The sequence below is a fragment of the Oculina patagonica genome, chromosome 14 (assembly GCF_052425735.1).
Source record: "Oculina patagonica isolate OP01 chromosome 14, crgOcupat, whole genome shotgun sequence".
Classification (NCBI taxonomy): Eukaryota; Metazoa; Cnidaria; class Anthozoa; order Scleractinia; family Oculinidae; genus Oculina; species Oculina patagonica.
In genome coordinates this window covers 5,060,603-5,085,270 of record NC_135771.1, presented here as the reverse complement: position 1 = coordinate 5,085,270, position 24,668 = coordinate 5,060,603, and the positions used below count along the sequence as shown (strand labels likewise).

Here is a 24,668-nt window from a genome sequence, read left to right as displayed (position 1 = left end):
GCATCCCGGACCGGGGGAATAAGCGGGGCACTCACTCCATGGTCAGCGGTTTGCATTTTCAAGCCACATGGTAATTTTGCATACATTATTTATGTCGACTTGCTCGATCGATCGGCCAGTATCGCTTTAACAAATAGATTCCATTTTGCCGTGCGTCTGTTCAGTTATAGATCACAGATGACGTCAAAATGTGGTATGAACAAAAGAAGTGGCCCTCGAGCCGAAGGCGAGTGGGTCACTGATGTTCATACCACATTTTCACGTCATCTGTGATCTATAACTGAACAGACCCACGGCAAAATGGAATCTATTTGTTTTATATAATAACACAAGACTTCAGCGCACTTCAGTGTGAGCAATGCCGCCGTACCGATGAGCTAAGTTGTTTTGATTTCACTATTAAGTTTTCGTTAACACGAAACACTGTTAATCCGATTGAATAAACAGAAAAATGGTCAATTGAAAGTCAATGAAAAAACTAACCTTTATTCCGATTTGGAAAGTTGTTCAAATGTGTAAGCATTAACCGAAGCGTTCAACCGCAATTCGTTTGTTTCCCGTGGCGTCGTCAAACTGTACAACATCGGTCAAACTTTCATACAGATTTCGGATAATTTCTCGAATAATTCACTGTCTTCTTCAAGCTTGTTTCGCCCAGTTAAATGCTTCGAAAGGTGAACGATACTTGGCGTATTGTTTCTCACTGAAGATTTGTAATTAAGCTGAACTTTTTTGCTTTGTTGTGGCCCCGCAAGTTTGAAAAACTTTGCCGACAACTCTGATTTGGACTATGAACTCCGATCACGCGCGCGAGTCACACCACCGCGTGACGTCATCCATGTGTCTGTACTCTAATAGATCATAAGTAAGAACCAATCAAAATGCGCGTAGAATTCAGGTTATTATATAATCAATATTCGCTGCCTACGCTGCCTTCTGCATGATGCTTTGTAAAGTTTTGTACCGAAATGTAAAGAAGGCTGTGTTAGCCGAAGATTTTTCAAGTCTGGTGACAAAAGGTAGGCATATTTCAACAATATGGTATTGATATAAAATATGCTTGACTCATTGCATGCTCTGATCTCGGAAGACTTGTTGACCTGTCTATGACCTATTTGAATATTTATTAAGCTTAATAATATTAATTAATTAATTAATTAATTAATTAATTAAGCTTAATTCCTTTTACGTTAAATGTTAGTTTGACAATAATAGCGCGTTAAAGACGCTGGAGACATTCATTTATATAATTATGATAGTTTAAGTTGAGTTAAAATACAATGTAATAGGAAGTTTCTAGTTTTAGAGATCAACAAACAGAGAGCCGGCTGTTCAAACAACACAGAGCATATTGTAATATCATCCTGCATTTCCATATAAAGTTGAGTTGGAAATTTCAAATAGTCGTCTTCTTCCTTGTCCATCGGGGAGCCTTTACAAATGTATTTCTAGCTGCTCTGAAATCAATGTGTTCATTTCACGGCTACCAACGTTTTTATCATCCCTTACTGTCATCCCTTGTTGTGCTTGGCTATAACAAGTTTTCTACAAGGAATTACCATGTGTGTGGATCATATAAAGGGGCGGGGGAGTTCACCATTCACTTTTCTCCCGGGGGCCGGGGCCTTCACTTGCTTTCACTTGCCAAACTGAAAAGTGAATGCCCCGCTCATGCCCGAGGAGGGGGGGGGGGTCGGGGGGTTTCAAATGACTGGTGCATTAATGTAACAGCATGGAGCAGCATGAAGTTTGAAGCATTGCAGCGAAAGAAGAACCGATTGTTAAGCAAAAAGCGTTATATATATACTTTATACAATTTATTACAGTCAATGTTCTTATTTGAGCTTATCCATGGAAAACGATGAAGATATTTCAAGTATTAGCAACCCTCCTGTTGGGGAGGTGGGGGGTGGGAGGGACCCTGGACCCGGGGACCGGGGACGCAGGGGCATTTGTCAAGAGGGTCATAACGGGGTATCATAGGAAACGTTTCTATGAAATTCGTCCCTGTACTAACAACATTGTTTGTACAGAGTTTAATGTTTTTAGAGCTTTTCTGTGCATTTTTATGAGCGTTTTTAGCATTTTTGGCAAAATATAGGTAAGTGTACTAGTCTCCATCTTTTTCAGTATGGTAGATTATAAGTGGCCACTTTTTATCTTTAAGGACCTAAAAGAATAAGGAACACGCCCTTAATAAACCAAACCAATTGGAAGCTACAAGACCCATGAAAGATGCCACCAAATAAATAACGAGGCACAGACTGAGCCAGATGGAATGTGGATGAGAGACGGAAGAAATCAAAGTTATGGTGAGAGACCTTAATTATTTTCTTGTTTAAATAATATCTAAAAGGGGCCCTACAGAAGTTGCTGCACCTGAATACCACAGCATGTGTAGCTGGCCGGATAAGTGCGAGTGCTTGTTTGTGGCGAACAGCAGAGAGACAGAAACGCTGAGCCGCAAGGAATTTGGGGAGGAGTCAAGTTGAGATCCTCACAGCTGCCCTGCTTGCACACACGGGCCTCACCCACAATTTTTCTAGCCCCACGGGCTCATCTCACTCTGCGTGCTCATCTCACCCTGCGCTTATCCCGCCAGTTATGCAGGCTAGGTCACTTCATGCTACAGGAACCAGAAATATAGTGCAACAACCTGATGGACCTCTTTAGGCTCAAACACAAGCTGTACCTTAGCTATATTTCATTTCATCTTCACCTGCTGCACCATGCATATATCCTTCTTTACAGGTCAACTGCCTGTAGATCCCTATAATCATGCGTAGATACAAGCAGGGACCTTGCAACATGTTATAAATGTGGTTGAAACTTTTGAACTAAGACGTTGTGTTTTATCTCAAGAAACTGCATTTCTGACACAAGGAAGACATTGGCACGTCCATACTAGAAACACACAAACAGCAGACACGCCAACTTAACCATGTGGAAGATGAAAACCATGCTTTTGATGGACATGGTGAGTTTATTCTATTTATTCCTGCATGTATGTTCAAAACTAGGATTCACTAGGGTTCTTAATGCCAAACTTGATCATTGTTTTGTGGGCAGATAGTGTCTCCTAAAGAAGTCTTTGTGTTGGTGATAGTTAAGTGTCTTACCCAAGAACACAGCAAAGTGGTGACAACTGTCTAAATGCATGAGCAAAATGGCGTTACTAAACAAATGACGACTCTATTTAAGGGCCTGTTTACATGGAAGGCGGGTGCCCCGGCTAACCGAGTTACCCGGCTAACCGAGCTACCCTGGGCGAGCCAACTTTTCATACGTTTCTTAAGAAAACGTATTGAAGCCTTTACATGCTAGAAGGGTAACCCGCCTTGCCGGGGCACTCGGTCTACTTGCCCGGGGCACCCTTCTAGGCGGGACAGCTTTTTGCCATGTAAACGGTTATGACCGAGCTATCCCGGCTTGCCGGGATAACTTTTCGCGCGTGTTTTTGAACTAAATTTGAAGTAAATGGCATAAAATGTATAAATTCTGGACCCAAACAGTGCTATTTGATCAAAATTAGTTTTATGACTTCTATCGGTTGGCTGGAAAATATTTCTTTGAGCAACAGCTAATTAATTCGAAATTTTCGTGGGAATGATTATCCTAATTCACGACACAACAAATTTAATTTCAATTTGACAGCCAAATACTGTTGAATTTCGATTGAATTTCGCCAAAAATGAACGCAGTAAATTTCTGAGAACTTGCACATCAAATTAAAATAGGTTTGAAGACGAAAAGCCTTGATTATTCAGTAAAAAGTCATATTTTTCTTCAATCATTTGGAGCTACATTGTCTTCCCACGCCGTGACACGCTTCAATGACGCTGTCTCATCTCGGGTAGAAGGGCTGTGAATTCTGCATGTAAAGGCGGGCTATGTTTCATCCCTTCTAGCCGGCGGGTAACTCGGTTAGCCGGGGCACCCTCCCTCCATGTAAACAGGCCCTAAAACGCATTGTGTACAATTAACGGTTAAGTGAATTTACTTTTAATTTACAAATTTAGAACGAGTCAAAGAGGGCAATTTTTTAAAATTAATAAATTTAGAAAAAGTGAAAAAGGCAGTACCGTAATGATTCGATTTAGCGCCCTCCTTCCAATAAGGGCCCCCTTCCGAATAAGTGCCCCCCTTTGAATGTGTTTTCGTTAATAAGCACCCCTATTCCAATAAGCGGCCCCATTCTAATAAGCGTCCCATTCTTATACGTGGCCTTATTCTTAAAAGCGCTCCTATTGTGGTTAACTGACCCTACTGAAGTTGTCGACGTTGAAAAGATAAACTCGTGAACATTCACCATACCGCACATGTATATATTTACTGCTAAAATGGACAATTCTTGTAAAAGTAACTGAACTTTCAACAATTTGTTACTGTTATAGTTTCTGTTATTGTTAGTTATTTCAATATTTATTACAGTTTTGTTTTGAACATTTGGTTGTTTCGCAAAAAAATAAATAAGCGCCCTGTCCCGAATAAGCGCCCTGTCTCGAATAAGCGCCCTCCCTTGGGGTGCCAAAAGTAAATGAGCGCCCTGGGCGCTAAATCGAATCATTACGGTATCTCGCACTAACAAATCAAAAGTGTCATCGTAGCAACCTCTGTATACAAATTTTTTCGTTCTTCACAGAAATCGCGTAGTCTCAGTAAATTTGTCATTAACACCATTTTGCGCATGCATTTACAGTTGTTTTCCCTATCATGTATAGCATGAGTCCCATAAAAGTACTGAAAGCCCTATTAGGTCACCATACCGAACAATCCATGTTTAAAGGCACTGCAAAACAAATGTGATTGATTGGTAGCTGGAGTATTTTGTTATCTTCTGCATTGATCAGTAGAAATTGTTGGGGTCTTGGACCAGGTCATTGAACTCCAACAATTACATGTAAACGTTTTTCTAAAGTAAAAGACAAGAATTTTAACAGAATTTGTGTCAATGATTTTTTTATGCAAAGTATTCCAAGGTTATTGTCCTGGTACAAAATACTTACATGACAAATATTGTGTGGTTTAATTTGCAGGCATATTGGCAGAGATGAAGAGCATACTTTAGGATCATGGTAGGAGGACCCAGCATAGCAGACCCAGGACCCAGGACCTAGAACAGTTAAGACCCGGGACAGTGGACCCAGGATGAAAGACCCAGGACAACGGACCCAGAACCAAGGACCCAGGCAGGACCCGGGACCCAGGACAGTGGACCCAGGTCGGAAGACCCAGGATGGAGGACCCAGGACTTTGAGGACGATAGGCATGGACCCATGGACTAACAATGGAAGACTGAAGAGCAAGGACGATGGATGATCAAGAACTTGTATTTACAATGTAATCTTATCTATTATAGACATATATGTGTTATTTTAAGGTAATATTACTATACCAAAAGCTGATAATTGACAAGTGTTTACCATGAAGCGAAGTACTTAATTATTTTGCGTTTCTTCATTTCTAGTAATTTAAAAAATTATTACCTTTACAGCTCATTGAATCAATGCTGTTTTGCACCAATTTAGTCCAAACATCTGTTGCTTGCTCATGGTAAACATTTGTTTTAAAATGCAACTCTGATACTCACTGTTTATTACCTGCTACATGTGCACATTCAGTCAATCATTTAATTAATCAATCTTTCATAAATAAAACGATTGAATCAATCAATTAAATCTCTCATTTAATCAATCAGTCAATCAACCATTCAATCAATGAATCAATTATTTAATAAATCATTTAATCAATAAAAAATTCAATCAATCAATTGATCAATTGCCCAATCACTCAATCAATCAATCAATCTTTCAAGCAATTGATCATTCAGTCCATCAAATGTTTAATCAATCTTTTAAAAAATCAATCATTCAGCCTGTCAATTAACTCTGTCAATCAAATCTTTCATTCAGCCAATCGGTCAATCATCAAATCAATCAATGAATTAGCCATTTAATAATTCATTCATTCAATCAATCAATCAATCAATCAGTCAATCAGTCAAGCAATCAATTATTCAATCAGTTGTTCAGTCAGTCACTTTTATCAAAACTAAGGAGCATTAAAATCTCTATTAAGTTCACATGCTTGGGTGCACATGTAGCTGTTAATATAAACAGAGTATTTCACTGGCCAGTGTGTGGTGTGTGTGCTATGATTCATTTGCAAATAAGTGGCTTGCTTACAAATTCCTTTTTGTCACATATTTTTCACAAATTGCCTATTTTGAAGTAAAAAATTATTTTTCATAACATCAGACTATAATTTTTTTAAGCAAACTTAACACATTTTAGCCTTTCGGATGATTTTATTGACAGCAAACTTACATTATCAATTAGATTTATTTTAAATCCAAAACATTGCAAAGTTACATCTTACTGAAGCCACTTATTTGCTCATGAAATTTCAGTTCAAAATTTGTTGTTTTGCAAGATAAGGTACATTTGTAGTCTCAATGTTCACCATGCTCTAGGCCTTTTACGTTTTTTTTTTTTTATCCTTGGCAACCAATTCAACTTTCTCTGATTACTTTTGTCTTTGTAGGCTATGTTGCCCTTTTTGTTACTTCATTTATAACACTATAAAAATTTAAGGGATATTTTTTAGATTAAGTCAATAGCATGGTGGTACTTGAGACTACAATAGTATTTTTTCTCACCTTTAAACAAAGAAGGCTTCCTAAAACTACTCTTTTCAGCTTTAAAACTTTTTTGCTACAATTTTTAGAATTTCTGCAAGTTCAATTTATTTACCTTTAAACAAAACTCATCATTTTTTACACAATCAATTTCAAACAGCAAATTCTGATAATAGGATTTGTTTAAATTTCTATTTAATTTTTTGCATCCTTTGTTTAAAGGTGTCACAATGAGCTCATTAGCACAGAAGTAAACAATTCATAATTAAGTTAGTTAATAATAAATTGGTTAATTATTGTGTTTTCACATGAAACTACTCACAGCTGTAGTGGTTGATCTTAATAAGAAGCAGGAAAGTTTCTTTTTTAAGATATCAATATATCATTTTTAAGCAAGAATCAAAACAAGTTAGGAAATCTTAGTTATTGCTCTCAAGTTGCCAAAGCAGACATTTCTACAGAGCAATTCTTGCTTTACATAGTTCAGTTGTTAGAGTTATTACTGCTTAATTAGCATTTACGAACTGGTTTAATATTAAAGTTAATCCAGGGGCTTCAGTTTTGTTTCAGTTAGGTTGGGTAGGCATTTTCTAACTGTGCTAATGAGCTTGTTTATTTTCTCTTTGTGGATTTTATATCGTCCACTGAACTTTGTATATTTTAGATTATTTTCAGGAACTGAGATGGCCCACACACCCGCACACATAACAAATGGTCAGATTTTCATCTAGCCGATCGAAGTCCTTGCAGGGTTGTGGAAACTCTTGCTCTGAGGTTAGTGTTTCTGACGTTCCTCTACAATATTCCAACTGAGAAATCCTGTTGAGTTTATCTGTTCCGCTATTTTATGATGGAGGCACTTGGTCACTTTGATGATTTGGTCGTTTGCTTTCAAGTGGAGGAAGCATCATGAGGGGAGGTGAGAGTTTGCTTTTCATGTCTTGTCAGTATTACCTAACTGCGTAGAATACCACACATTTATTCCAATTGGCTTTTCAAAGATGTTTGTCTTCAATCAATGTATCTGGAAATCTTCCGTTGTGAAGGACGTAAAACAGTAGTGCTTTAATGCAGGTCATGGGCGGTACATTTCCTAGATGTTGGGGTTAGTTTGGAACAAAGAACGCAACTAATCTGGCTTGACTGGAATTTCACAAGCGACACTAGATTGAGCTGATAGTCATCTGGGATTCTTCTGAAAGAGCTGATACCTGTTTAGGAATTTTCTTTCTTTAACTTAAAACATCAATTTCTTTTAGTTTTCTATAACAAATAAAAAACAACTTTAGCATCAAATAAACTAAACTTAAACATATTACCAAACCAATATTAGAAATAACAATTACTTTTCAGATTAACTTTAGAAGTTAATCTGAAGCGGGAAGTCTTTCGCATGGGCGTTACTTGAGCTGTCACGCAACGCATCTCCCCAGAAGTGCTGCGTGACGATCCGAGTATGCTATGAAAGAGGCTTCTTTCGTTTTTTTTTTCTCGGAAATTTCGAAGACCTAATAATATATCATCAATTTGATTTTAACTTCGTAGGCCAATTGTTAATTCTGTCTTCCAAAATTATTGACATTGTATCTCGAAAACTTGATTTTTTAACTAAATAATTTACCAGTTATTAATTCGATTAAATCGATTTCTTAGGCCAATTGTTCGTTTTTCACTGCCATAACAAAACTTAACTTAGGAAATGAACTTATTTCGATGATTTTTTTAATTTCCTAGGGCAATTATTCATTTTGACTTCGATTCCTAACAAAGCAAAATCAAGGAAACATTTTTTCTTTATTTTCTAATGTTTGTTCAATTACGTTGTCATCCTCGGGAACTCATCGGAAGGTAATCGGAGCGATACGAAGTAAGCCGAGCCGCAAAATCGGTGCGACGACGATTTTACCTCTCGGTTTACTTCGTCTCGCCCCGACCAACTGCCCCTGAATTCCCGAAGATGCTTCGTGGTTCGATGCTATTCAATATTCAAATTAACAAGCAATAACAATCAAATTTCAAATTCCACCGTGCTTGCATTTCAAGACGATTCAAATCTTGAATATTTAAGTTACATTTACTCTCAAATTTTCTAATTGAAAATTGCGCAAGATTCATTTAAACCGCGATGTCCTTCGGAAAATAATTCGATTTGTCATAGGCCAATTGTGCATTTGACTTTTAAAACGAAGCGAAGTCTGGGGGAAATTGTTTCTTTATTTCTTTTCTAATGTTTTTTCAACTTCGTTGTCATCCTCGGGAACCCAGCGGAAGTAAATCGGAGCGATACGAAGTAAGCCGAGCGGCGAGAATGGCGCGACGATGATTTTACCGCTCGGTTCACTTCGTCTCGTCCCGACTAACTGCCCCCTGAATTCCCGAGGATGCTTTGTTGTTCGACGCTCTTTTATATCAAAATTAACACAAACAATAACAATGACTTTCAAATTCCACCGTGCTTGCATTTTCAGGCGATTTAAATCTTGAATATTTAATTCAGATTTATTCTTAAACTTTCTACTCGAAAACATTTAAACCGCGATTTCTTTCGGAAAATTCTTTCGTTTCCTGTAAATATAAAACTTTGCCGGACTTTAAATTCTAGCTTCTAGCTTTAAATACCGCCGATTTATCTTTCTCTTAATAAGCAATTGAAAATTCCTAAACTTGTATCCGCTCTGATGGGAAGGTTTCAAATGACTTGTGTTCTTTTGGTGAAGTTTGTGGGATGACAGTCGGCAGGAGGTTTGGTCGGGGAGTCAGATTAGTGGTTTTCTGCGTTCGATTCTTTTCTTAGCATCCATGGAAATGTGCTGAACATAATTTGTACTTTAGCACTTCGGTTTTTCTGGTCCTTCCGACGGAATTTTTTTAGATACATTAATTGAAAACGTGCATCTGAAATTTTATTATTTGGCATAAGTTGTTTTTGCATTTTTATCACGGACTTCAAAACTAATGAATATTCCAATTAAAACGGGTGTGGTACTATGACGTAGTTGAGTAAAACCGAGGAGGCATGGGTAGCAAACTCTCACCTCCCCTCATTATGCCATCTCCACTTGGGAGCAAACGGCCATATCATTAAAGTGGGTCAAGTGTCATCATCAAAGATGGCGGACCAGATAAACAAACCAGGATTTTAAAGTTGGAATATTAAAGAGCAACAGAAGAAACACTAGAACTCGGAGCAGAGTGAAAACAACCCAAGCAAGGACAAGATCGGCTAGGTTTTTTATTTTTTTTTTAACACAATAAAACGCAAATAAAAGAGACGAAGAGACAGTTTTTGTGTTGTCGTTTCTACCAGCAATCCACCATAACTAACCAGGTAAACACTTGTGTTCATGACTAAAGTCCTCCACAGTGTAATCTGTCCCGCAACTTGTCCCGCAATCTTCTCGAAAACGGCGTGACAAGTTTTATGAAGCAACACGTCGTGTAACACCTTAAAACAGACAAATCGCTGCGGAACAAGACGCTTTAACGGCAGAAAAAAAAGTAGAACTAAGTTCTGACTTTCTGAAACCGCCGAAGTGAAATGTTCCGCAAGAATTTTGTCCGTCGCACGGTATGCCACACGACGCAATGTTTCACGTAACGCACTTGTCACGCCACCTTCGACAAAACTGCGAAACAAGCTGCATGAAAGATTACACTGTATAACAGGACTCAAACCAAGTTCTGCTTCAATGAAAACCACCACTAAAGTAAACAATGTCTGCCCTAAAACTCTCACTGTACCTCTACCGCGTTTTTTCTTCAAAGAAATATTTACAAGCTACAATCTGTACTGAGTTGCTCAAGAAGTCGAGTTTTAAAATAAATTTACCCTTTCCGTATTCAAATTTCGCGAACTAAATTGTCACACAACGCCTATAAATAAGGCTGTTCTCTGCATGCTGAATTTTGGCTGAATAAATAAATCGGCAAGGCGATTGATAAACGTAAAAGGCATAACAGCGTGAACTGCGCTAAAATAGTTAAAACGTTTGATGTGTAAGCACAAGCAATTTTGAAAATCCTGAATTTGTGTGAATGCGCTTGAAAACGTATTGCTTCTACTTGAAAATAAACATTACAAAAAAACGCGATACAAATTTAGGCGTGCATAGAAATGCAAATTCAATAAAAACGCGCACACGAGTAAATATTCAAATTGCCTTTTGGCTTCCTATCTGACAATGAGAATTGTTTGACTTTTAAGTTTGCGTCCAAAAAATTGTAATCCAAGGAAAAAACTCTCAAACTGAGCAACTGAGCACACTTTGTACCTTACAAATACAAAAACGACATGAGGTATTAAACACAAAGACGCATTTCAAATGAAGTTATAAAAAGACCGACACGAGAGTAGATGCAAAATTTTAATTGTTTGTAATTTTAAATCTACAAAAATTTCTCGAATTTTAGTATTTCAAGACAATCTGCAAATATGAATAAGAGATTTAATTGTTTCCAATTTTAGTAAAGACTTCAGTAACACTCTTAAAATATGCGTCCTTGTGTTTGAGTGTTTAAAATAACAGACATTGCATTTCAGCTGTGATTTCCCTGTACCTATACTACAAAATTATACAGTGGCCCGTATTCCTTTCAAGCAGACTAAACTAAAAAACATCAGATTTTCTTCAAACTTTCACGAGTTCTAGTATAGAAACCATTTTAGTATACCAAATTGTCAAATAAGGTGTAATGAATATAAAGTTTTTTGACATGCTACATTGATTTATGATTGATTGATTGATTGATTGATTGATTAAGCAATTGACTGATTAATTGATTGATTAGTCGATTTACTGACTGATTGACTGAACAATTGACTGATTAATTGATTGATTCTATTATATATTGGATTGATTGATTGATTGACAGCATTATGTTGTACTGTCAAAAAGTATCTTTGGCATTCAAGTTTTTTAACATTTTTCACTGACTGATTGATCATTTTTATTGATTGATTGATTGATTGATTGATTGATTGATTGATTGGATAATTGATTGATTGATTGAGTGATTGATTGATTGACAAAACAGCAGTCAAAAAGTGCAGTCAAAAAGCATCCCCAAATTTTTGTTCCTTTGGCAAAATTAAAAAAACTTTTCTTTTTGAAACTTACGTTGAATAGATAGGTGTTGAATAATTGAGAGAAACTGTACACCTGGGCCACTGTATAGTAACTACAAGTACCACAGACATGCAAAGCGCCATCAAAAAAAAAAATTGAAAAAGAAATTTAAAAAATTTAAAAATTTAAAAAATTGCATGTTGACAAACATGCATATTAAAGAAGCAAAACATAATTTGTTGCTTGGTTTACTTGTTTGATCAGCAAAGTTTTTATTCTCAGTAAGTCAATTCAAAAGACTACAAAACAAAGTAGTTGTTGTTTATTATATTGAAAAATTTAGTAAACAGTTAGTAATCTTTCTAAAATAAACGACAAGGCAGTTGACATGAATGCCTAAAACAAAAATTTATCTGCTTTACTGAAAGAGTTTTTAAAACCAAAATTACTGTATTTCCTCCATTTAGCCCCCTTTTTCAACCCACCACACCCATCCAGAGTTCAAATGGCCGACTTTCTTTGAAATCGCCCTACAATGCATTGCAAACCTTTATGCATTGGGTACGTCATGTATGCATATGGATTGTGTCCCTCGAAATGTATGGCAATCAAAAACTTGTTTGACAGCCAGGAAAAAAATCAGCCTTGACAAAAAAGCCTTCAAATTCAGGCTAAAAGCTGTGATTTTATTTAGAACCCTGCCATCCAACTAATTTTACCTGCATGCAGATAAATTTCCAGGGCTGCAGAACCCTTCAGGAATTCTGATCAGGCGGAGAGGATTTTGCAGATGGTGTACACAATAGTGGGGGACTGTATCAACATGGAAATCCAGCCAAACTTCCATTAAAATATTAAAAACAATGTAACCTCCTATCTTTTTAAGTCACCCACCTGCACACCCGCCAAAACCCTAAGCCAGAATATTTTTCAGGGGAGGGGGGGGGGGGTTCTTAACTTCCCTTTTTCTACTTTAATTCACTATTTCTGCCAATTCCTTTCAGGTTTCTGCCACTACGCTTTTTCTGTTACAAAATAGTATAGAACTTTTCTCACTCTTCCAATTAATTATTATTAGTTTCCACGGGCTTTAGAATCCCTCTCCCTAATAGCCCCTATATCCCACCTCCCGTGGACCACCTTTACTCCTGGGTTCCCACAACCTCATTCCTTCAACATTCAAACTATGAACAATCATGTAAATAAGCCTACCCTCTCCCCCTTCCCCTAAAACTATTACCCACTTCCCCATCTAGTGTTCTCATCTTGGAAATTGCAGTCTTGGCTTAAATGAGGGGAGGTTGTGTTAGGGCACATGTTGACAGGGAATACCACTCAGGACTTATCCATTATCCAAAACTCACACCGTCATGCATGGAATTCCCATTTTTGCCGAAATAGGGGGTAATCGTGTTAAAGTGTATATGACATGAAAAATATTTTCTGCTTATTTGAAAGGCCTTTCAAAATACAGAATAATGGCGTTCTTCTTTTCAAAGTATCTTTTTTCGTTTCAGAGATACTGATGTTTTTGTATTATGCAAATTAGATCAGTGATGACGTCATAAGATTTGACTCTTAAAAATGGTAAAATACTGAATAAACAATATCTCTAAAACTATTAAAGCAGTGTTCTTGGAACTTGGCACCACAAATGTACATCACAAAAGAAACAAAATGACACTCTTAGGGCTGTTGCCATGACAACAGTTTTGCCGCTGGTGCTGTCTCAATAAAAACTGAAATTCCCAGTTTTTGTCTTAAACCAAGAACCATCTAGTGCAGCCAAACCGATGGTGGGAATTAAGACAATATGGGAACTATGTCTGTTCTAAGCAGGACCCTTTGTATCACTTTAGAGGTCAGATATGGGGATGTTTGTCTTTTTGACAGAGAGAGACTGGAGTTGAAAGAGTTGCTATGGCAACAATACTAAGGGTGTCATTTTGTTCCTTTTGTGATGCACATTTGCGGTGCAAAGTTTCAAGAACACTGCTTCAATATTTCTAGAGATATTTTTTATTCAGTATTTTACCATTTTTTAGAGTCAAATCTTATGACGTCATCACTGATCTAATTTGCATAATACAAAAACGTCATGTCTCTGAAACGAAAAAAGATATTTCGAAAAGAAAAACGCCATTCTTCTGTATTTCGAAAGGCCTTTCAAATAAGCAGAAAATATTTTTCATGTCATATACACTTTAAGAAAATTTTCAGTTGTACTATTTAAATAGACAATAAGTGTCTATAGACAAACCCCTTCCCCCTCCCCCAAACTGTTTTTCATCTCAATGTCTTTTTTTTTGCTTTTGATTTGAACATTAATTTTGTTGATGTTTTATTGATATCAAACCCCAGGGGGGGGGGGGGGGTACTCCGGCTTGTAAATTACGGGGATGATCGAATGGAGGCAAAACTCAAGACCCAAAAAAATCCCTAAGTCTTCCGACATTACCCAAAAAAATCCCTGGACCAAAAATAAACCCCCAAAAAATCCCTTGTCAAATTAGCCCTAAATTGCCAGGAGGGGCAATAACATAACACAAAGAAAGCTTGTTTTGTTTATTCATCACACCATAAATACGCCAAGGCCACGCCAAGGCACTTTAGTTCGTTTTTAATACCCAAAAAATCTCCTATCTAAATCAAGTCACCCAAAAAAATACTTGCCGAATTTTCCAACCCAAAAAAGTCCCGGAATCGAAAATTTCAAACCCAAAAAAATCCTTCGATCATTCCTGTCATTAACAAGCTGGAGTACCCCCCCCCCCCCCCCCTGGGTATCAAACAGTGGTACATGTATATTTTGTGTCATTACAGAACTTTGACTCAGAAATATTTAATTTAAGACTCCCTTCTAACTCGCAACCCTTCCCTATTTCAGGGTTGCACAAATTAATGAGTGTAAAACAGAAGTGAACCCCCTGGGCTTCCATCTAATAGACCTTCTTCTGAAAAGCTTCCCTTGGGTATCAGCTGAGGGTGACCAAAAATTTATTTGTAATAAGTCCCTCAGAGGTTGAACAGAGGAAATACAGTAACATGTTTAATTTATAGAATACAAAAAAGGAGAAACGTGTTATCCACTTCCATTTTGTTAATTGTTGCAAACCTTAGTCAATTTACTTAGGAACCAATTATATTTTAAAATAATTTCAAATTTAATACCATGTCTGTGGTCTTGCAAAATCTAAAGCAGAACTTGGTTTACATCATACAATGCAATGATCAATTCAAAACTTCTAAACCTGGGCAAACCTGGGACAGGGGAACAAGTTACTCTGCTTAGTTTAGAGATGCTCCGAAGGAAAAAAAGGCTGTCTTGTTGCCACCCACAAAGTCAAAAAATCCCTGAAATTTCCCTGACAGTGAACATATAAGATTTTGATTTGCGATAAACAAAAGTAAAAACAGTAATTTGAAATCAACTGTTTCAGTAGTTCACTAGTTAGTGTGTTTGCCCAGGAAGAGTAGGCAAGAGAAAATTAATTTTGTTGTCATTTGTGACTACCAAACTGGAAGCAATCTTCAGATCAAGTGATACAAATGTAGGTCAGTAGATTGTTTTGAGTCTCTGGTCATCATGACTTGATTGACCAACATTGGATGTTGCTGTTTCAGTTAAGAATTTTGGGAAGTGGTTTTCAATCCATCTATGTTTAGTGAAATTTGTGTCAGTTTGCCGAGCTTTCAAATGTTGTTTGCAAGATATAGGGAAGTGATGGCTACGGGCCAGGCATTAGTTTTGTTCTTTATGACTTTAGGGAACCAGTTTTGTTGAAAGTTTTGTTGTTTTGGTGCCCTAGGGGGATTCCCCCAAGGAGCCAGGTTAAGTTTTGATTTGATCAATGCATAAGAACACAAGTGTTTACCTGGGTCCTGGATTGCAATAAAATCATCAATCTAGAATAAGCTACTGAATGCACGATGTCCTCTTCTTGTGTTTTCTTGAAGTACTTCAGTTTGTCTCCACCTGCTAAAAAAAGAAATAAAAAAATTTAGACACAATTGTCAGTGATACTGTGCTCAGGCCTAATAGAATGCCGTTGGATTCCCATACAAACACTGTAATGCCTAACCGCTTTGCCTACTGGTCAAGATGGCATCGAAAACCATGATAAGGGCTATTTCCCAAAAAAGAAAATTCCTGCACAAAAAAAGAAAGAAAGAAAGAAAGAAAAGGCTACAATGCAATGAGAACCATGGGAAAAAACATTAACACTGCCCAACACTGCCCCCCCCCCCCACCCCCCTCAAAAAATAATAATAGTCCTTCCCTTTGTTTCAAGTTAAAGTTCGTATTATTCTTTCCTTTTTACTGTAGATATATGCCTCTTTATCCATTGGATTAAACTTATTAAATAGCGTTCTGGAAAACAACGTTTCAGACTGACCTAAAGTTCACAATTATTGTCCTCGTGTTTGCTTGAAATTTCCGCCATGTCACCCAGCTGCTCATCACCAGAAGGAGCTGTGTTTTTTCTTTACCCATCTAACAAGTAAGAAGTTAAAAGTTACCAAACGAACAAATCATTCACCTGCAGTCTAATGCGGACCTCACCTAACACCAAGTTGCCTCGTGCTCGCTTCAAACTTTCCGCCATTTTCCCATGTTTGCTTCGACACTTCCCAGAGTGCAGCACGCGCGCTGGAGGAACGTGTGAGATCTGGGCACGAGCACCCCAGCCACCCCACCCCCAACCCCACTGTACGGTGTAAATCGCCGCTTTTCCCAAAACACCAAAATTTTGCTTGTCAAATCAGACGTTACAGTCGGATTCCTGTCCTAAGAACTTCTAACTTGTAGGCGACAGCGATCACTTTTAGGGCTGATATGATGGTTTTTAGGTTCTGTTAAGCAACCATTTGACTTGGACACAAACAGGAGGAATCAGGATCTCCACATGACATTAGAGATTCCAACCCTCTTCGAAGGAAAATAGGGAGTATTTTTACGCTGAAGGTGCAAGCCTCTAGGGGGGTCTGGGGGCATGTTTCCCCGGAAAAATTTTGCAAATTTAGGTTCTCTAAAGTGCCATTTCCGGAATTTTGATATCACTTCTGAGTTACTCTATAAGGTCTTCATTCTTTACACAGACATTTTTGGTTTTTTCTTTACTGTTGTTACACTCAGATCGCACAAAAAGTAATAAAGATTAGCATTTTTTTCCTTGTTTTCAGAATTTCATGATAAATCGGGAGAATCTGATAGAAATTGGGAGAGCGGAAGGCAACGCAAAATGCAACCTTCAGACAACTGCTGCAATATTAAAAGGCAATTTTAAAAGGTTCCAGCCGTGTTTCAGACTCTGTTTACGGGAGGTTCGACTGCATTACTTGAAAATCTGACAGACGAAACAAAACCCGTCGCACACAATAAAATAAATTAAAGACGAACAAAGAAACAAGTCAGATTCATAACTTACTGTAATACTCCTGTGACAACTACACAAAATACAACCTGTTATTTGCATTATTCTTGTATTAATTGTTCATATCTCTGTCATATTGTTTGCTGGTAACAAAATAAGGTATGAAAGGGTGATAATAGCAAAATAATTCTCATTACAAAGACTTCTCGCAATTCACCAGTCAACTTTATCTTCACACACAAAGAGAAAAGATCAACTGTCCTAGAGTTCAAAATGATGGTTTCACAGTTCCATATGCTATTTTTGGCCTTAAATTTGTTGTTATTTGGTTGTGGGAATCTCGTCCATGGAAAGAAAGGTACACATATAGTTGAATCTCGATAATCGAACCCTCAATAAGTCGAACCTAGCTCCCGCTAACTCGAACCTTTTTTGATTCCCCTCCAGGTCGTTTTCTCACTTATTTTACCTTCGATAACTCCGGTGAACTCCCGATATCTCGAACCTTTTTCGATTTCACTTGAGCGTTCGAGTTATCGGGATTCAACTGTATATGAATTTTTCGTCCATATTCATTTTCAGGGTAAAAATTGCTTATTTGAATTTTTGGTTATTTCAGGTCATCCCTCTGAAAAGAAGGAGCAGTCAAGTCATCACGTCCCTGTAAACTGGGGACAGTTTTTACTCTACGAAGGCTGCTTTGAATTGAGCGGAAAACCAGCAGAAGAAAGGACCGGCCCCCAGAATAACAACAACGTGTGCAGTGACTTTTGCCACGAGGCAGCGACGAACTATTCTGCTACCATTGGCGAGCGATGTCTCTGTTTAAAGAATCGTCCCACGCGACGCCTTCCTAAAGACAAATGTAAAACTGAATGTCCAAACCCAGTACAGGCTGAAGGAAAATCTTGTAAGGAAATTGATTGCTGCGGTTCTGTGAAAAACAATGCGGTGACGGTGATTCAGACGATAAAACTAGTTCCACACAGAAACGCCGATAAGAAAGGTAAACGGGTTGCGAGTTTTAATTAACAACGTTCTGAGAAACACGAAGGTTCTAAGCACTTTGCAATTATATATTTCAACTTTGCAGCTTTATTTAGACTGTTGTTCGATGTTACAACGTCATCATCGATTTATTTAATTTTTCCTCGCGGGGAATGGGGTCATTGATCCGTCTCCCCCACTCTGTCTCTGGCATTGACCTCTGCCTCCCTCCATGTCTTAAATCCAAGATTTTTCCTCAATTCATTTATATTAGAGCTCTTCGCCAGTTTTAAAGGAGCTATGTCATGGCATTTTAAGTCATTCTTCTGATTACTTTCAAATTGAAGGAAACCTCAAAATAATAGTTTTCTATTAAAGGTAGAAAAACACCAACGAAGAAATAAAAAGCCAATAATAACCAAGGATGATTTCGACTGACGAAGATTAAGACGGATTACGAATGAGAAACTTAAAAAAACTTGCCAATTTTTTCAAGATGTGTTGTCCGTGAACCTTCGTGTTTCTTAACATCCTAAAGTTGAATTTGTAAGGACTACGTCAGTGAATCAAACGGCCGATTTTATCATTTGAAGAATAAGACTAAAACACTTACCAATTTAAACAATGTAATCACGGAGACCTGAGTTGTGTCGCGCCGTCAGAATCGAATTTATTTCAAAAAGTGGTCAGAAACTACTTATCCATCTTTATTATTTACTACAAACTTGATGAATTCGACATTGCTGATCCTAGCAGTATGCAGGACGCGTGTCACTTATCAACCAAGTAAAATGACCCAGCTCACAGCGAGTCTCTCGTAGCTCAGTTGGTTAGAGCGCCCAACCGGTATTCTGGGAGGCCATGGGTTCGATTCCCGTCGGGGACTCAGAATTTTTCTTTGTCCCATGCTCGTGTCATGTTGAATACTTCATCTATATTATTTATCACCGAGCTTAAAATTTACCATCTTTATTATTTACTATTTTTTTGCTATGTTTTCTAACTGAGCAAATGATTATTTCATCGTGGCATATTTTAAGTTTTCAGCTCACAATCATTGTGAGCTGAAAACTTAGAAAACTCTATGATAGAGTGTTCAAGCCCCCTTTGCAAACAACCATTTATAAATATCCTATGGTTATATTAGAATGAATTTTTTACTTTGAATTCAAATTTTTTTCAACTTCCTCAAGATCGCCATTCGGATGATCACGTGACCTTAAGCGGGGACTTTGGAAACTTTGGAAGCTTTGGAAACATTATCGTTCACAAAGGTTGCTTCACAGTGAGTGGAGCTGATCCAGCAGAGAGTCGAAACGATCCTCATAACGGCAATGCCGTCTGCTTAGATTACTGTGAGGAGAGAGACATCACCTATGCTGCCACCGTTGCTGACCGCTGCCTGTGTTTGAACAACCTTCCCTCCGATAAGCTGGCGAATGATCAATGCGACACCCAGTGCCCCGGGAATATCGGTGAGGAGGGTGAAGCCTGTGATGGCTTCGGGTGTTGTGGTTCAGAGGATAACAACGCCGTATCGATATATCAAAGTGTGTCGGCGTCTCGGGACAAAAGTGCCAAGAAGTTAAGCAAGAAAAAGAAGTCGGGATAGAATAGCAATAAATGTCAATAAAGAGCGTTTGTTCGAACTGCTGCGTCACTTTGCTTAGTTTTTTTTACTAAGATTTAAAATATAAATACTCCTTACATATTGACACCCATTTCTTATAATGAACGTTATGAGAATGTCGTGGTTCATCAACACAATATTTCATCAATTGGTGAGATTCAACGAAGACTTCATCTATCAATGGCGAATCCAGACCTTCAGATGGGGGGGGGGGAGGGGGTGATCATCCAGACCCTAGAATAAGGGGGGGGCGCTCTCGAAAGAACTTTTTTTTCGGCCCTTTCGGGCCTCTATTTGTTCTTAAAATAAGGGGGGGGGGCTAAGGGTGGGGCCGGGCCCCTCCCCTTTATCCGCCACGGGAGCTCTTGGGGTTGTTTTTCAAGGGATTGCTAATGGATGCCCCAAATTTTGTATTGGTATTTATTTAAAACAGAAATCTGCTGGGAGACTGGAACCCAAGCACTGCAGTTGTGCTTGCGGTTACTTGTAGTCTGGTTTGCTTGCGCTTTTAGTTCGACTCCGGTTTGCTTGCGGTTAGCTTTTCTTGGTAAGGGTAGCACAATATGCAGAAATGAGTTCCAGTCTCCAAGCGGATTTATGATTTTGGACTATCCATTTTAGTCACGACCGTTCTAAGTAGAGACTGAAAGAAATCAGCAAAGCGCGCGATTGACGTCACGACTCATACATTTAATTCTAAGGGGACAGACCATGAACGTAATGACGCTCCTGAAAATATCTAATTGCCATAACCGTTCATCAGTAGGATTCCTAAAATGCGTACAATTCCACAATTGGTTTCGGCTCCATTAAATCTTATACCAATTGCAGAACAAACCGTTACTGAATTAAGAACTAAGCGCACACCTCAAATAAAATTAAACAAAGCGCGCGCATGATATCACGAGCACAAGACTAGCGCGCGCACCTACATAATAGTGAGATGAAACAGTGCGTGAACAGAGAAACTAAGACAGGGGGGCCCCCTGAACCAGGATTATTAAAAAGATATAAAAACTACCAACAAGCAAAGGATACTTCTATGATTTTTAACAATGAAATCTACCGAACTTAACTCACTTATCGAAGCGCCATATTTTTCAATTAATGCGCCGTGGCGTTTTAAGAATTTATTAAACGACTCAGACTCAGACAAACAAACCGAAATGGCGGACGACTTTCCTAAAACACTTTCTAAAACAGCCGGTGTTCCTAAAACTCTTACATAAAACGAAAACTTCGCCTAGATTCCCTCTATTTCTCTCAGAACACGCTGATGTTTTCTGAGCCTGTTGGTAGTTATATTCTCATTTGCACTATTTTTAGATATATAACATTTCTTATTTCACAGTGAAAACGGCTTCGACTCAAACAAAAGCACAAGTGCATTGCAGTTTTTTGCTTGTGCTTTCGGCAAGCACAAGAACAAGGATCAAAATTTGTCCTTTTTGCGTGATTGCGCTTATGCTTGTGTTTGTGCTTGCGTCGCTAGTGAAAACCAGGCTTAAAGGACCAGCGGCCATCTTGACAAGCAACGCCGATATAAAACCCTTGGGACAAGGTTGAGATAGTCGAGCAAGTAAAGAAATAAGTCTGCCCCATTTCCCCTCGGTTTTTCTTTTCTTGCCTTAATTGACGACCTATTAAGTAAAACAGCAACGGCTTGTAGTCTAGGCTGCATCGAAGGCAATTTAATTTCTGGTAAAATCATTCTTGGCCGCTAATTTGCCACCATGAAATCATAACATTTACTTTGATTCCTTTTATGACGTCAGTGTGCTTCGTAAGCTGTTGTCATGGCAATTTGGTAACTCCATGCAGCAATTTTAAATCCAAGGACGGACAAATAATTAACAGAATATTTACAAATATTGCCAGTTGGCGTAAAGATGTAACGTTCTCCATATTTTATAAGAAGAAACAACATCTCCTTCATTAGCAATTGTCACTTAAAAATAAACTTCGTATTTTTTCGCAACCATGCAATATCATATTTATTTACCAGCAGGTGGACAACCAAAGTCAATAACTGCAGCAAGATTCAAATAAACATTTTAACTCTCTTTTGATGTCCCTCTTATGTATAGCGTAGACAAACGGGTTTATCGCGGAGTTAAGCAACAGTAAAAATACAGTAAGGTCTGGAAAAGACGAACAGTCAGCACAAAGGTCGCATATTTCTTGTGAGAGTTGTGCCGAGTAGCAAAATATAAACACAATGGCAGCGATCATGAGCAACTTGGAAGACGACGTGTCCATAGCACGGAAGCTTATCTGAAGTCGTCCGTGGTTAAATTTGAGCTGTTGATTTACAGCGGTTATGCGATGGAAGTGTCTTCTTGTGATGAGATAAACGTGTAGTGTAGCTGGTATAAGGATTACATACGAAGTCAAAACAAAAAAGAGAGATATAGTTGGGTAGAAAATACTATTTGCTTTTTCAGCTTGTTCCTGGTCGGCTGTTATCCACAGCAATGGTGTTAAACTTGTTAAAATAGGTATCAACCAGGAGAAAGATACTAGGAAGGCCACGCGTCCACGAGTCATAAGTGATAGATACTTGTATGGAAAAGCGATAGCGATGTAGCGATCGACTGTCATCATACATAGGTTAAGCACCGAAGCGGTAAAGAAGATAGAGTGTAGATAGTCAATCCCTTCCATTGCCGACTCGTTTGATAAATGCTCTGCAAAATACGAACCCGGAATAGCACAAAACCCGACGCCCAGGTCGGAGAACGCCAAGGATGATATAAAAATGTTCGCCGTTGTTCGAAGCGTTTCTCTTGTTAAGACGACATAAATTACAGTTCCATTTCCAACAATTGCGATGGTAGAAATGATCCAGCAAATGATCCAAAACCACACGGACATGTTAAGTTGTACAGAAGTCCAAATAGAGTAAATTTTTAATTACACTGGAAAACACGATGCCTTGTAGTGGGGATGCCGCACCTGGCTTCAAATTTTCGTACAACATCCAGTAAGCAAATACTATTATCCACGAAAATTGTACGATTTAGTTAGTCTCCTTTGGCAGTCCCAATTATTAATTTATGTTTTCTTTTTCGGTAAATGAATATCGACCTGGCAGGAAATCCCCAATGAAATTTTAATATTGCGGCTTGGCTATTGTTAACTATTGGATTTGCCAGGTAAATTGAAAACAAACAGCGTCGGTAACTTTATTATTTTGTGTCTATGTATAGGTCGGAAGCTTCAAAGAAAATCATCTGTCGGAATCACAAAAGACGATTCATTTGCTTTGACAGGCTAAGTGATAAACCTCAACGATCATTCGTCAATATGAAATTTGCTTACTTAATTATTGCTTTTATGCATTTCACATTTTCAGTGATTAATGGCCTATGTTTTTAGTGTTTTAACTAAAGAAATAATGTAGTCAAAATACGGTGATATGAATAAAATATTCGTTTTTTTTATTCCCCACACAGCGAATTCAATTTACGCGTACACCGAAATATTGAAAAAAAAAAAAACAATGACAAAAAAATGAGTAAAGTAATAACAGCGTTGATAAAACAAAGAAGTCAATTTTGTTTAGCTGTACAGCGGGCCAGTGAAAAATTCGTAACAAAGCTAAAAACGAAGCAAGCAAATGGACGATGTCCAACAAACGAAATTGGCAGCATAATGAACATAGAAATGAAATTTCTTTTTACAGTAATACTATGAAAAGCTCTGGGATTTAATTTGCTCAACTCCACTTTTAGATGGGCGGAGAGAGCTTATATACGAGGGACTAAACAGGTTTCGGATGGAAATTTGCGTTTCAAAACTCTTTGGGTCTCTAGCTGGACAGGATACTGTGTCTGGAAATGTTTTTCTGGGTGCTTACAAGAATACCATATGGCAAAACGTTCTTTAACGTAATGATATGAAGCTCAAAACAAGTCCTACAGTCGTGAAACAAACATTGGAGACCTCTGGGCATAATCTATAACGACTTAAAATACGAAACAAGCTTTTCAATAGGGACCTTATGGCTTATATTTGGAAAAGTCCTTATTGTTAAAGCGAAATTAAAGATCCGCGAAAATTTATTCTTAACGTTTTTATTGTACTTTTTATGTCTCAAACGTATTTTTCGGCCAAATGGCGTAAATCAAGTCAGTCCCGCGAAATTTACCCGTTCCATTTTCGCGAAATTAAGTTCCCGTCAAAATACGTAACAATAAGGTACAGTTGAATCCCGATAACTCGAACCTTCAAGGGAAATCGAAAAAGGTTCGGGAGTTCGAGATATTGATGGTAAAATGAGTGAAAAATGACCTGGCGTGGAATCGAAAATGGTTCGAGATAGCGGGAGGTTTGAGTTATTGACGGTTCCAGTTATCGGGATTCAACTGTAATATATCTTTCTAAATTCAAGCCCAAGGGCTCTATTTTCGGAAGAATTTTTTGGGTCTACTATGTAAACTTATGGTTCACATTTTAGTTGCTGCCAAATAGCTCAGCAGTGCTTTAAAATGAAATGTTTTCCTTTTCGCATCTAATTGATTTCACCAAAGGAACAGGTGAAAAGTGTACATTACCTTAAAATAATCTATTTAAACTTTATGCAAAGTATCTTTCCTTTGAGCATTTAATGTGATATGTAAAATTAAAATTTTGTGGCAGCCACCTCATCGAGTGCAAAAATAGAGACGCGCAAATGAAGATAGTCTAGTACCCTAGTGAGTTTTTGCGCAAATAAAGCTTGTTACAAATCTAAATATTTCGCGACATCGATAACGCACTTCATTAACCCTTCTTTTCCGTTTGATTCTGGACATCAATTTTCATGGAACCGACAGCTAGGATGAAGTCTTTCACAAGCTGTAATTCATAGTCTAAAGGCTACTCGTCAGGATATTGAAGAATTATATACCGGTAATAATCTGGAAAGTGTTGCAGTTGGTTTCCATAAAATCGCTTCCGCCGCAGAAGGAACCCTACATGTAGCAAAAGGG

The 24,668-nt window shown here is 38.0% G+C and overlaps 2 protein-coding genes and 2 long non-coding RNA genes across 4 annotated transcripts; 1 reads left to right on the top strand and 3 right to left on the bottom strand.

The window, feature by feature from the left end:
* Window positions 1-8,458: 8,458 nt before the first annotated feature.
* LOC144638404 (uncharacterized) lies at window positions 8,459-9,134 on the bottom strand. Its single transcript, XR_013567935.1, has 2 exons — window positions 8,999-9,134; window positions 8,459-8,574 (listed from the first exon to the last, which is right to left on the bottom strand). It is a non-coding gene; the product is annotated as an uncharacterized LOC144638404 (long non-coding RNA).
* Window positions 9,135-15,655: 6,521 nt separating this feature from the next.
* Window positions 15,656-16,321, bottom strand: LOC144638409 (uncharacterized). Its single transcript, XR_013567944.1, has 3 exons — window positions 16,268-16,321; window positions 16,101-16,198; window positions 15,656-15,682 (listed from the first exon to the last, which is right to left on the bottom strand). It is a non-coding gene; the product is annotated as an uncharacterized LOC144638409 (long non-coding RNA).
* A 971-nt stretch (window positions 16,322-17,292) lies between these two features.
* On the top strand, window positions 17,293-19,719 carry LOC144638558 (uncharacterized). The gene is made up of 3 exons (XM_078497751.1): window positions 17,293-17,436; window positions 17,698-18,084; window positions 19,259-19,719. Exons 1-3 carry the CDS (start codon window positions 17,352-17,354, stop codon window positions 19,675-19,677), a joined length of 891 nt encoding a protein of 296 aa, XP_078353877.1. The 5' UTR covers window positions 17,293-17,351; the 3' UTR covers window positions 19,678-19,719.
* Window positions 19,720-21,684: 1,965 nt separating this feature from the next.
* Window positions 21,685-23,020, bottom strand: LOC144639389 (adenosine receptor A2a-like). Its single transcript, XM_078498702.1, has one exon. It carries the CDS (start codon window positions 22,567-22,569, stop codon window positions 21,718-21,720), a length of 852 nt encoding a protein of 283 aa, XP_078354828.1. The 5' UTR covers window positions 22,570-23,020; the 3' UTR covers window positions 21,685-21,717.
* Window positions 23,021-24,668: the final 1,648 nt, after the last annotated feature.

Coding starts and splice junctions, on each gene's coding strand:
- LOC144638558 (XM_078497751.1), top strand. CDS start 17,352: ATGATGGTTTCACAGTTCCATATGCTATTTTTGGCCTTAAATTTGTTG. Junction 17,437..17,697: donor TCTCGTCCATGGAAAGAAAG/GTACACATATAG, acceptor TGGTTATTTCAG/GTCATCCCTCTGAAAAGAAG. Junction 18,085..19,258: donor CAGAAACGCCGATAAGAAAG/GTAAACGGGTTG, acceptor AACTTCCTCAAG/ATCGCCATTCGGATGATCAC.
- LOC144639389 (XM_078498702.1), bottom strand. CDS start 22,569: ATGTCCGTGTGGTTTTGGATCATTTGCTGGATCATTTCTACCATCGCA.